Source organism: Hyperoodon ampullatus (assembly GCF_949752795.1).
Source record: "Hyperoodon ampullatus genome assembly, chromosome: 2".
NCBI lineage: Eukaryota > Metazoa > Chordata > Mammalia > Artiodactyla > Ziphiidae > Hyperoodon > Hyperoodon ampullatus.
Window position 1 is genome coordinate 81,514,709 of NC_136915.1, and position 14,699 is coordinate 81,529,407.

A 14,699-nucleotide genomic window follows, 5' to 3' on the forward strand; every position below is an offset into this window, starting at 1 on the left:
ACTCCTATTCAGTTTTCACATCTTATAAAAAGTGAAGATTCCTCAGCTCCAGCCCCAGAGACCATGATTCAGTAAGTCTAGCATGGGGCCCAGGAATGTGCATTTTTAATGTGCACCGCTGGGTAATTTTGATTTTTAGGTGGTCTGACAACAGCACTTTGAGAAACACAGCTATAAGGTTAAGAGGCTTTAAGTTGGCTAATACCCTATTGCTTCTCTGACATCTAATGACTTGACCCCCATCTCCACTTACATGTCAGAAGGATATAAAGTTGTAAGTATTTGAAAATAAAGTTCTAAAACTTGCCTGTTTGACATTTCTCTTTGGAATTTGCTTTTTGATTTGAAAATAAAGTTCTAAAACTTGCCTGTTTGACATTTCTCTTTGGAATTTGCTTTTTGATTCTTGGAAGGGTAGCTTACTTTCCCTGGTTCTTGAACTCAAAGTGTTTCCAAATCCTAGGTAAAGAGATAACATTTTGAAATATATCGAATAGAATATCTGTATTCTATTCTAGAGTAGAATATCTCTCCAAACAGATATGATCTGGTTAAGGAGAGAATGGAAAATTCTTCTCAATAATCAAATTTAATGTGCATAGACAAAACAAAGGAGGGAAGCTAAGAGAGTAAAACTACAAAACACATAGGTTAGAGTATTAGTCACTATATTAAAAGGTCCCCAACCACTATCATTTATTTATTTATTTATTTTTAAGCCATGTAAATGATCAAGTCGAAGTCCATTCAATATTTTCAATGGTCTGCAAGGGACTGATTTCCATCTGTCAGCCATCCTGGGAAAGAGTATCTCCATCTCCCTATCTTGTCTATACTTACCTAGATTTTCACTTCTCTGGTTTGGTGAAATAGAGTGAATTCACCAGTAACTCAAAGGCCTAGTCCCATTATTTTTGGATTGTATATGATTTAAATACAATATCTAATACAAGAGAAACTAATCTTTTCCTGTTATTTATTTATACTTGAAAAGTCAATATTTCTACTAGAAATAAAAGTTATCTTTTTATGTTTTTTGCTAGCATGTGAAAAAAGAATATTTTTTAAATTGGAACATTTTTGTTTTTCACAAACATTACCAGACTACGTGAGATCTTAAAATGGAGAGCAGGATAGTCTGTTTTATGAGGGAAAATTCGATAAACAATCTGAATTTGAGTAGAGCCTTTAACAAGATAAGGAGCAATAGAATAGAAAAAAGCTCATTTGCTATATCATCATCATGGAATAACCTTGACCTCTGTCCCTAGGGATAGGAAATGTTATTTGTGGGAGGGTCAAATTTTACTTTTGCTAAAAATTATAATCTTAACAAACTGAAACTAATTAAGCAAGCACACAAAAAAGACAAAGAAAATTAGTCCCAAAAGCTTAACTGAAAAATATTCAAATAATTTCTCATAAAATTATTTCATTCTAACATATATTTCAAATACAATATCTCTCCACACATATATACAAAAATACATACATACAAATGAAATATATTTCATGCTATTTACCTGATGTTTTTGTCTTCTCAGTATCAGCTGAAAAGCTAGTAACTTCTATTAAGTTTTCATCATCAAAATCATCCCAAACTTCATTTCCCAATTCAAAGTTCACATTCAAAACTTCTGAAAATGAAGAATTCCTTTTAACTGCATCTGTCAAATCCTGGTTTTCAGATGCATTAAGATTTCTGTTGAACAGCATTGTTTGAGGGGCTTTCTCATTTGAAGTTGTAGAATAGGTCCGTCTAGAAAAATCTGTCATGTGTATGTATAAATGAGTATAGGCACTTTTTAAACCTTAAGCATCATTATCTATTGACATATCAAACACATCTTTCAACTACTAAACAGAGGTCTTGAGTAGTAGTGTTCTAAAGCATTGCTGAGTATTGTATTCAACAATTCTATTTACTGTATTACATGTAGTGATTGCTGCACTAAATTTAATTTTCAAGGTATTCTCATAGACAGAATTAATTTTCCCTCTTAATTCCTACCTAAGAATAATCTTACTCCAAGATTGGATTGTAATAGCTTCTAAAATGGGCCTCCTCCCCCATCTCTTCTCCCTACAAGTAGTTAATTTTGAGTATTGTTATGAAAATATATCGTTATTTTTCTCCTGCTAAAATATCCTCAGTGTTATCCATTGTTTATAGCCTGGGTTTAGAGCCAGACTACCTGCGTGAAAATTCTACCTCTATCATTTACTAGTTGGATGATCTTAGACAAGTCATTTAAACTCTGAGCCTAGTTTTCTCCTCTGCAAAATGGGGATAATAATAGTACCTAACATGGAACTTCCCTGGTGGCATGGTGGTTAAGACTCCCCGCTCCCAATTCAAGGAGCCCGGGTTCGATCCTTGGTCTGGGAACTAGATGCCACATGCATGCCACAACTAAGAGTTCGCATGCCACAACTAAGGAGCCGGCGAGCCACAACTAAGGAGCCTGCCTGCTGCAACTAAGACCCAACACAACCAAATAAATAAATAAATAAATAAATAAATAATAGTACCTAATACATATGATTGTTATGGGGACTAAATGCCTTTACTTGTGCAGTTTTCCATAGCAGTGGTTAATAAATATTTAATAACTTGCTTCTCCAAAAAATTTTATGCATATATATGTATTATATGTAAAGGATGTATAGCACACAATTTACAAATAATGATAAAATATACAGCATGCTTAACTGTAAATTCCGTATATCTAATTGATTATCACTGAATGTTTTCATTGAATTTTGCCAAACTCTTGTATCTGTATCAACCTATGGTTGCAATTGATAAATGAATGTAGTTCTCACATTCATTTGTCAATTCGAACATTGATATTTTTGTTGACTTTAATAAAAGTAAAACAATAAAGACATATGTTGGGATTTCACTCATTCACCCATAGCCTTAAGCAATTTCCTTGCTGAATTAGATAATAATTTTCAAATGCTAGATGAATATTCCTTCAATTTTTCTTGCTATCCACAATGTAAGGGCTACAGACATGACACACTGATAAATTAAATCTGCACTACTATCATTTTCTCCATCACTTTCTTAAGTATAAACAATAAACAAAACAATAAGTTAAAATAAACAAAACAATAAGTTAAGCCCTGATTTGTAGTGTTTGCTGATTTCCATTCTATAAGTATTCCCACCATGACTGATTTCAAGCTACCAGTGTGACGTAACTGAATGCAAAGTTGGGAAGAAATGCACAATAGCACCCCTTTATACAGTATTTCCACCATACAGATACAAATATTGATGCAAATAATTTCAAGAATACAGATAACAGTAAAATGTAGTAGAATAATTAGGAAATGGTTAGTTTTTAATATTTATAACCTTTGTGTTTAATATAACTTAATTGAAAGTTTATATAATTAAACTTTAATAATGCCTGAAAGATGCCCCAGAATTTAATAATCATCTCACAAGCTAGTAGAAGCTTGCTCCAGTAAAATGCTCCAGTAAAATTTAAAGCGAGTTTCCTTCACTTTAAATAACCTCTATCCTTTTCTTCACTATCCAAATCCTTCTCTATCCTTCAACTGTACCTACAACTCCAGTACACATTATTCTACTTTTGTGCCTTGATACACATACACAGTATGCTATGTCCTGAAAAGAGAAGTAGGTACAAAATGCAGTGGAAATATAAAGAGAAGAAGACCATCTGGCTAGATGGGGACTGGCAGCTAAAGAAGGAAGAGACTTGAGCATATTTATATGCTGAAAAGGAAGAGGCCACAGGGAGAAGATACTGAAAATAGGGGCAAGAGGAGAGAGATAACTGGTCTCCTAAAGACCCAGAGGGGGCAGAATTGGAAAGATTATGATTACAGGTGGAGAGATAAACTTTGAATAGAAGAAAAGATAATTCTTCTTTCAAAATAAATAGAGAGTTATGGATGGGTGCAGAAACAGAGAAATATAATAGTTGGGGGGGGTGGAAAGTTGAAAGAGTTTGTATATTACAGGTTTGATTTTCAATTCTCCACTGATAACTAAAAGTCAATTTCATTTTATAGAAATGGTATTGCCTGGGAATCAAGAGATATGGAATCTATTTCTAGCCCTGCTATTAATTAGATATGTGATTTTGGGCAAGTCATTTAATCTCTGAGCCTTGGCTTCTTTCATTGTAAAATGAGAAATTGCACAAAGGTCCCTTACAATTTAAATTTTACAATTCAACATGCTTTCTCATAATTTCTGACATTTTTTCTTCTTCTCTTTTTGCACCTGGAATACAGATGATAAAAATTGCCATGTTTTTCTTAAAACATTCTTAAGAGCAGTATTTGAATACATTTTAAGTATGTTTTGCCACCAAGGACTAATGTGTAAAAAGTATAATGAATATACTCAATTACTATTAATAACAGTACCAGATATTATGCTAAGAGCTTTATATATATTATCTCATTTAACCCTAAAATCCCTAAAATATAACCAGGTGAGGGAATTGAGATGAACTGGGTAAGTATACTATGAAAAGTCATACAACTATTAAATGAGCTAGGATTTGAACCTAGACAGATAATCTCTAAATCCTGTAAGTTGAACTACTATATTATACAGCTTCTTTAAAAAAGGTGGGGGGGGGCATTCAGTAAAAGAGGGATACAGTTATTATTGGGGTTCAAAGTATCTAGATGAGACTTTTATATCATAATACAAATCATATTTGGAATAGTGGGTGGGAAAGAAACAAAAGTAGAAAAACTAAAGACAACATGAAAGTAGACAGAGGGAAGGACAAACTCTGGTGTGGAGAAGGGCAGGGAATAGAGCAGCCATACAAGGAGTAAGTTAGAGGGCTACAGGTTGAAGAGAGATAAAAATAAGAGGGTTGACACTCTTACACCTTCTGTTCATGTTGTAATAATATTTTCAGGCTTTGAACAAATTGGATAAATGTTCTGATAGTCTAGGTAAGATCAGGGGATTTTTCTTGATCTGATATTGGGCCTAATGGCTGCCATGGTGTCATAAGGGGTGATGGGTACTCCAGCCCTTGCCTACCTAAGACCTTAAATTATGGTCAGAGAAAGCAGTAGAGTGAAAGAATGAAGGAAAGAGTGGCAATAGAAGTCAAAAACAACACACACATGAAATTAATTGTTTTTAGAAAATCCCAAGTTTACCATTTCTACATACAGCCACTTGAACAAACAACTCTGTGGCCAGAATTATTTCTCACATGTTTTAACAGACTGCTATTAGTATGGTAGCATGACCCAGAGAAATGGTGCTATTAATGGCAGGACCTGGAGAAATGATGAACCAGGCCCAAAGTTGAAGAATTTATATGCATTATCTCTTTAATTTAATGACAGACACAGATAAAAAGCAAATCTATATTACAAACCAGCTATATCCCACAAACTAGGTTATAGTCTCACATATCATAGAGATTGTAAGAATCATAGGTTTAAGAACTGGCGAGATATTAAAGGTCACCCAATTTAATCCCTTAATTTTAAAGATAAGACTAACACCCAAAGAGGTTAAATAATTTTCCCAAGGTCACACAGCTATTTTGTAAAATGGACTAATTTTATAAATAAGAAATTATTTCAAATAATTCTAAAGACATATAAAATAGTTCAGCATTTTAATACTTTGCATATCCTAAGATCCTTTATATTCTCAGCTTTTCCTCATATTATCTTCTTTTTTTTTTTTGCAGTACGCGGGCCTCTCACTGTTGTGGCCTCTCCCGTTGCGCAGCACAGGCTCCGGACGCACAGGCTCAGCGGCCATGGCTCACGGGCCCAGCTGCTCCACGGCATGTGGGATCTTCCCAGACCGGGGCACGAACCCGTGTCCCCTGCATCGGCAGGCCGACTCTCAACCACTGTGCCACCAGGGAAGCCCCCTCGTATTATTTTTAAATTAAAATAGTCAATGCTATGTAGGAAAAGATTTTTTAGGAATCTATGATAGACACAACAAGACCATCTGAAATAACAGACCTAAGAATTTGAAACTGCTTCAATAACTGAAGAGAAAAATGTTGCCAAGTTAATAATCATAATTTTAGATTTTGGTTTTTCAATAACATTGCTTGTCAATCCAAAGTAGTGAGAAACCATTTTCTCTCTCAAGTCAATATCAACAGTAATTTACCTTTGTCTTGATATACAGATGGTTCTGGTTGTTGACCTTTTGTGTAGATCTCATGCTGATACCTCTGCTCCGTTATAGGCAATTCGGGTATGTTTAAATATTCTGACCTTTATAAAGATAAATAAAACCATAAAAATGTTAAAGAAAATATTAAAATAATCTGACTTTGAAAACTACTTATTCATATAAATGGGAAAAAATTGGTTCAGCCACTCAACACTTCTATGATAAACTGTACTAGCCTGAGTAGTAAAAGGTAAAACAATAGGTGTTTAATGGAAGTGACAACTACTTAGGTCACTTAGTCATCTTTACATTCTCCCATTGAGTAGATTTCTGCTATTTGTGTGTAGCCTTAAAAATTTATTTCTAATGCTTCTTTCAGTTAGATAAGAAAAGTTAGGATCTCGTGAAGTAGTTTTGGCATCTATTCTGATTGGTCAGCGGCTGTTCTGTACGGGTTGTTAAGTATATTAAATGTCATCCCAGCATATAGAATGCCCTTATCTGGAAGGGAAATTACATATACTGTTACCTTTTAGGTATCATAATAGGAAAAGAATGCTGAGTTATCATCTAGGGCTCTCTGAATATGAGCTTTGGTTATTTCATCTATATAATAGGATAAAAATACCTTGGTTTATGAGCCAGGTTGTTGTTAAGGTCAAAAGAAAGAATGCACAGAAGTGCAATTTTTAAATTATAAAGTATTTTATAAATCTGAGGTATTATTAATGTAGAGTGGGCCCCTAAATGGAAAATATTAGACTTTATACACCAACATGACTTCTCTTTTTAAAGTATACTCTTGTCATCTGTTAAGTTTAGAAGGCAGAGACAGGCTGGGGGCATGACACATAGGATGGATAGTTTTCCAGGAAAGAGCAGATTAGATCAATGTTAAAGTATCCTTATGACTGCACAGTTCTAAATAAATTTAGGGTGTAAAAGATAACAAAACTCTCCCGATGTAATTACCTCATTATGGAACTAAATGATTACTGTGATTCAAAGGTAGCCAGTAACCATCTTTCTCTGAATAAATGACTATTTGGAGGAACAGAGAGTTTATGATGAATATTTTACCTCAGATATTAACATTATATTTGTACCTTGATATACTGGGAAGAGAAGGTTTTCGAGTAAAACCAAACTCTTTAAGGTCCACACTTTGAGATTTATTCATCTGCATCTATTAATGAAAAATTAACAAGTTCAACTATCAATTTCATATCAATACACCTTTTAACAAATAAGCCAAACAGCAAAATTCCTGCTGATACATATAGTCCCCAAACCATTAAATTGTGAGAAACTCAAGCTAGTTTTCAACTCAAATCTCCTTCTCAGGCCCTTCTTAAATGTTGATATTCTTCATGGTTCTTCATCACGAGGCCTTCTTCTCTTCTCACTCTCACTCATTCTCAATCATAGATCTCATTTACTCCCATGGCTTCAATTACCATCTACACATGAATGACTCTCAAATCTATAGCTCTCTGTACATTTGAGCTTAGCTCTCTTTCTTGATTTTCTAGCTCAGCTCTCTCCTGACTTTCAAACAGCTATTATCCAACTGTCTATAGAACATCTTTACCTAGACATATTGTAGGCCTCTAAATTCAGTATATCCCAAATGAACTTATCATGTCTCTACTCCTCCAAACTTGTTTTCCATTTAGAGTTTCTACTCTAGTGAGGCCCCACTTTTTTTCCAGTTGCTCGAGCCAGGAGGGCATCATCTTTATTCCTTCTACTTCACCCCTTATAACCAATAAGTAGCAAGGTAGTTGCTCCTACCTCTGAAAGATATCTTAAACCCAGCCACTTCTCTCCATTGCTACTGCCACTACACTAGACTAGGCCATCATCTTGCCTGGACTACTGCAAAACCTCCCTAGTGAGTCCTTATGTTCCTTTTCTATTATCCCCTAATGCATTCTCTACATTGCATCTAGAGTGAACTTTATAAAATGCGGTTCCAATCATGCCACTGATTAAAGCCCTTCAGTGATTTCCCAGAACTTTCAGGATAAAATCCAAATCCTTAAAATAGCAAAAATGTTTTCATGATCTAGCTCCTACTTCTTCAGCCTTATCTTTCTCCACCCTCCTACTTGTAAATGAACTCCAGATATACCGTATTACTTCAGTTTTTAGAAAGATCTCTATCTCTTTCTCAGCTCTGAACCACTGCATACTCTCTATATCTGAAATACTTTTCTATCCCTCTTTACCACCACTCTGGTACTCACCTCTCCATACTTGCTTATGCCCGTATATCATTCAGGTCTCAATCATGTTTATTAGGAATCCTTTCCTGGCCTATCAAATGTGGAGTGAATGCACTTTCTATATAAGTTCAAGTTATCTTACACTTCTGTCACAGAATCACTCATCACACTGTATTGAAAAAGCCTATTTACTTATTTGTATCCTTCACTCAACTAAGCTTTATGAGGTCTGGCACTAAAACGGTCTTATCACTGGATCTTCCACACCTACTATAGTGCTTGGCATATTCTTGGTGCTCAATGAATATGGAAGGAAGGAAGGAAGGAAGGAAGGAAGGGAGGGAGGGAGGGAAGGAAAGAGGGAGGGAGGGAGGGAGGGAGGGAGGAAGGGAAGGATGGATGATATGGAACAAGTACAAAAAGAAGGTAGGAAAAACTTGGGATACTAAAAAATTATTGTCTCAGAAAAGGTGGTTGCCATTTCAAACTAAACTCTCCATGTTTCCAAATATTCTCCTAGTTTTAGCCTCATGACTGAGAATCTTCTTTCTTATAAAAGACCTAGAGAGGAGACCTTCGAGATTGCGGAAGAGTAAGACTTGGAGATCACCATCCTCCCCACAAATACATCAGAAATACATCTACATGTGGAACAACCCCTACAGAACTCCTACTCTACGTTGGCAGAAGACCTCAAACTTCCCAAAAGGCAAGAAATTCCCCACGTACCTGGGTGGGGCAAAAGAAAAAAGAAAAAACAGAGACAAAAGAATAGGGACAGGACCTGCACCACTGGGAGGGAGCCGTGAAGGAGGAAAAGTTTCCACACAGTAGGAAGCCCCTTCACTGCTGGAGACTGGGGGTGGTGGGGGGGAGCTTCAGGTCCACTGAGGAGAGCGCAGCAACAGGGGTGCGCAGGGCAAAGAGGAGAGATTCCCGCAGAGAGGATCGGTACCGACCAGCACTCACCAGCCCGGGAGGCTTGTCTGCTCACCCACCGGGGCGGGCGGGGGCTGCGAGCTGAGGCTCGGGTTTTGGAGGTCAGATCCCAGGGAGAGGACTGGGGTTGGCTGCGTGAACACAGCCTGAAGGGGGCTAGTGCGCCACAGCTAGCCAGGAGGGAGTCCAGGAAAAAGTCTGGAACTGCCTAAGAGGCAAGAGACCATTGTTTCAGGGTGCACAAGGAGAGGGGATTCAAAACACCACCTAAACGAGTTCCAGAGATGGGCACGAGCTGTGGCTATTAGTGCAGACACCAGAGACGGGCATAAAATGCTAAGGCTGCTGCTAGCAACCAGGAAGCCTGTGTGCAAGCACAGGTCACTATCCTCACCTCCCCTCCGGGAGCCTGTGCGGACCGCCACTGCCAGGGTCCCGTGATCCAGGGACAACTTCCCCAGGAGAACGCACGGCATGCCTCAGGCTGTTGAACGTCACACTGGCCTCTGCCGCTGCAGGCTTGACCCACGTTCCATACCCCTTCCTCCCCACGGCCTGAGCGAGCCAGAGCCCCCCGAATCAGCTGCTCCTTTAACCCCGTCCTGTCTCAGTGAAGAACAGACGCCCTCAAGCAACCTTTACATGGGGGGGGGCAAATCCAAAGATGAACCCCGGGAGCTGTGTGAACAAAGAAGAGAAAGGGAAATCTCTCCCAGCAGCCTCAGGAGCAGTGGATTAAATCTCCACAATCAACTTGAGGTACCCTGCATCTGTGGAATACCTGAATACACAACGAATCATCCCAAAATTGAGGCCGTGGACTTTGGGAGCAAAGATATATATATATTTTTCCTTTTTTTCTTTTTGTGAGTGTGTATGTGTATGGTTTCTTTGTGTGATTTTGTCTGTATAGCTTTGCTTTCACCATTTGTCTTAGGGTTCTGACTGTCTGGGTTTTTTTTGTTTGTTTTTTCTTTTTTAGTATAGTTTTTAATGCTTGTTAACATTGGTGGATTTGTTTTTTGGTTTGGTTGCTCTCCTCTTTCTTTCTGTTTTTCTTTTTCTTTTTTATTACTTCAAAATTTTTTTATTTTTAATAATTATTGTTTATTTTAATAACTTTATTTTATTTTTTTCTTCCTTTCTTTCTTTTCTTCTCCCTTTTCTTCTGAGCTCTGTGGCTGAGAGGGTCTTGGTGCTCTGGCCGGGTGTCAGCCTGTGCCTCTGAGGTGGGAGAGTCGAGTTCAGGACATTGGTCCACCAGAGACCTCTCAGCTCCACGTAACATCTAATGGCAAAAGCTCTTACAGAGATCTCCATCTCAATGCTAAAGCCCAGCTCTACTCAACGACAAGCAAGCTACAGTGCTGGACACCCTATGCCAAGCAACTAGCAAGACAGGAATACAGCACAACCCATTAGCAGAGAGGCTGCCTAAAATCATAATAAGGTCACAGATACCCCAAAACACACCAACAGACACCGTCCTACCCACCAGAAAGACAATATCCAGCCTCATCCACCAGAACACAGGCACTAGTTCACTCCACCAGGAAGCCAACACAACCCACTGAACCAACCTTAGCCACTGGGGGCAGACACCAAAAACAATGGGAACTACAAACCTGCAGCCTGTGAGAAGGAGACCCCAAGCACAGTAAGTTAAGCAAAATGAGAAGACAGAGGAACACACAGCAGATGAAAGAGCAAGGTAAAAAGCCACCATACCAAACAAATGAAGAGGGAATAGACAGTCTGCATGAAAAAGAATTCAGAGTAATGATACTAAAGATGATCCAAAACCTTGGAAATAGAATGGGGAAAATACAAGACACGTTTAACAAGGACCTAGAAGAACTAAAGAGCAAACAAACAAGATGAACAACAATAAATGAAATTAAAAATTCTCTAGAAGGACTCAATAGCAAAATAACTGAGGCAGAAGAACGGATAAGTGACCTGGAAGATAAAATAGTGGAAATAACTACCACAGAGCAGAATAAAGAAAAAAGAATGAAAAGAATTGAGGACAGTCTCAGAGACCTCTGGGACAACATTAAATGCACCAACATTCGAATTATAGGGGTCCCAGAAGAAGAAGAGAAAACGAAAGGGACTGAGAAAATATTTGAAGACATTATACTTGAAAACTTCCCTAATATGGGAAAGGAAACAGTCAATCAAGTCCAGGAAGCACAGAAAGTGCAAGGAGAAACATGCCAAGACACATATTAATCACACTATCAAAAATTAAATACAAAGAAAAAATATTAAAAGCAGCAAAGGAAAAACAACATACAAGCGAATCCCTATAAGGTTAACAGCTGATCTTTCAGCAAAAACTCTGCAAGCCAGAAGGGAGTGGCAAGACATATTTAAAGTGATGAAAGGGAAAAATCTACAACCAAGATTACTCTACCCAGCAAGGATCTCATTCAGCTTTGACAGAGAAATTAAAACCTTTACAGACAAGCAAAAGCTGAGAGAATTCAGCACCACCAAACCAGCTCTACAACAAATGCTAAAGAAACTTGTCTAGGCAGGAAACACAAGAGAAGGAAAAGACCTATAATAACAAACCCAAAACAATTAAGAAAATGAAATAGGAACATACATATTGATAATTACCTTAAATGTAAATGGATTCAATGCTTAAACCAAAAGACATACACAGGCTGAATGGATACAAAAATGAGATCTATATATATGCTGTCTACAAGAGACCCACTTCAGACCTAGGAACACATACAGACTGAAAGTGAGGAGATGGAAAAAGATATTCCATGCAAACGGAAATCAAAGAAAGCTGGAGTAGTAATTCTCATATTAGACAAAATAGACTTTAAAATAAAGACTATTACAAGAAACAAAGAAGGACACTACATAATGATCAAGGGATCAGTCGAAGAAGAAGATATAACAATTGTGAATATTTATGTACCCAACATAGAAGCACCTCAATACATAAGGAAAATGCTAACGGCCATAAAAGGGGAAATCGACAGTAACACAATCATAGTAGCGGACTTTAACACCTCACTTTCACCAATGGACAGATCATCCAAAATGAAAATAAATAAGGAAACACAAACTTTAAATGATACGTTAAACAGGATGAACTAAATTGATATTTATAGGACATTCCATCCAAAAACAACAGAATACATTTTCTTCTCAAATGCTCATGGAACATTCTCCAGGATAGATCATATCTTGGGTCACAAATCAAGCCTTGGTAAAGTTAAGAAAATTGAAATAATATCAAGTATCTTTTCTGACCACAAAGCTATGAGACTAGATATCAATTACAGGAAAAAATTGGTAAAAAATACAAACATATGGAGGGTAAACAATACACTACTTAATAACCAAGAGATCACTGAAGAAATCAAAGAGGAAATCAGAAAATACCTAGAAACAAATGACAATGAAAGCACGACGACCCAAAACCGATGGGATGCAGCAAAAGCAGTTCTAAGAGGGAAGTTTAGATCAATACAATCTTACCTCAAGAAACAAGAAACATCTCAAATAAACTACCTAATCTTACACCTAAAGCAATTAGAGAAAGAAGAACAAAAAAAACCCCAAAGTTAGCATAAGGAAAGAAATTATGAAGATCAGATCAGAAATAAATGAAAAAGAAATGAAGGAAAAATAGCAAAGATCAATAAAGTAAAAGCTGGTTCTTTGAGAAGATAAACAAAATGATAAACCATTAGCCAGACTCATCAAGAAAAAAAAGGGAGAAGACTCAAATCAATAGAATTAGAAATGAAAAAGAAGAAACAACTGACACTGCAGAAATACAAAAGATCATGAGAGATTACTACAAGAAACTCTATGCCAATAAAATGGACAACCTGGAAGAAATGCACAAATTCTTAGAAATGCACAACCTGCCAAGACTGAATCAGGAAGAAATAGAAAATATGAATAGACCAATCACAAGCACTGAAATTGAAACTGATTAAAAATCTTCCAACAAACAAAAGCCCAGGACCAGATGGCTTCACAGGTGAATTCTATCAAACATTTAGAGAAGAGCTAACACTTATCCTTCTCAAACTCTTCCAAAATATAGCAGAGGGAGGAACACTCCCAAACTCATTCTACGAGGCCACCATCACCCTCATACCAAAACCAGTCAAAGATGTCACAAAGAAAGAAAACTACAGGCCAATATCACTGATGAACATAGATGCAAAACTCCTCAACAAAATACTAGCAAAGAGAATCCAACAGTACATTAAAAGGATCATACACCATGATCAAGTGGGGTTTATCCCAGGAATGCAAGGATTCTTCAATATATGCAAATCACTCAACATGATACTCTATATTAACAAATTGAAGGAGAAAAACCATAGGATCATCTCAATAGAGGCAGAAAAAGCATTTTTTTGGGGGGGTACGCGGGCCTCTCACTGTTGTGGACTCTCCCGTTGCGCAGCACAGGCTCCGGATACGCAGGCTCAGCAACCATGGCTCACAGGCCCAGCTGCTCCACGGCATGTGGGATCTTCCTGGACCGGGACACGAACATGTGTCTCCTGCATCGGCAGGCGGACTCTCAACCACTTGCGCCAACAGGGAAGCCCCAGAAAAAGCTTTTGACAAAATTCAACACCCATTTATGATAAAAACCCTCAAGAAAGTAGGCATAGAGGGAACTTACCTCAACATAATAAAGGCCATATATGACAAACCCACAGCCAACATCATTCTCAATTGTGAAAAAATGAGACCATTTCCACTAAGATTGGGAATGAGACAGGGTTGTCCACTCTCACCACTATTATTCAACATAGTTTTGGAAGTTTTCGCGACAGCAATCAGAGAAGAAAAAGAAATAAAAGGAATCTAAATCGGAAAAGATGAAGTAAAGCTGTCACTGTTTGCTGATGACATGATACTATACATAGAGGATCCTAAAGACTCTACCACAAAACTACTAGAGCTAATCAATGAATTTGGTAAAGTAGCAGGATACAAAATTAATGTACAGAAATCTCTTGCCTTCCTATACACTAATGATGAAAAATCTGAAAGAGAAATTAAGGAAACACTCTCATTTACCATTCTAACAAAAAGAATAAAATACCTAGGAATAAACCTACCAAAGGAGACATGGACCTGTATGCAGGAAACTAGAAGACACTGATGAAAGAAATTAAAGATGATACAAACAGAAGGAGAGATATACCATGTTCTGGGATTGGAAGAATCAACATTGTGAAAATGACTCTACTACCCAAAGCAATCTACAGATTCAGTGCAATCCCTATCAAACTACCAATGGCATTTCTCACAGAACTAGAACCAAAAATTTCACAATTTGTATGGAAACACAAAAGACCCCGAATAGC

At 37.3% G+C, this 14,699-nt stretch overlaps 1 protein-coding gene across 1 annotated transcript in view; it reads right to left on the bottom strand.

Moving 5' to 3' along the window:
• HFM1 (helicase for meiosis 1) overlaps positions 1-14,699 on the bottom strand; it is a gene marked incomplete at both ends in the record, with an annotated part of 130,655 nt that overhangs the window by 11,383 nt on the left and 104,573 nt on the right. The window contains 4 exons of the mRNA XM_079696572.1: positions 369-459; positions 1,524-1,637; positions 6,158-6,264; positions 7,270-7,349. Coding sequence (XP_079552698.1) covers positions 369-459; positions 1,524-1,637; positions 6,158-6,264; positions 7,270-7,349 — 392 coding nt within the window. The remainder of the gene's footprint in view (positions 1-368; positions 460-1,523; positions 1,638-6,157; positions 6,265-7,269; positions 7,350-14,699) is intronic.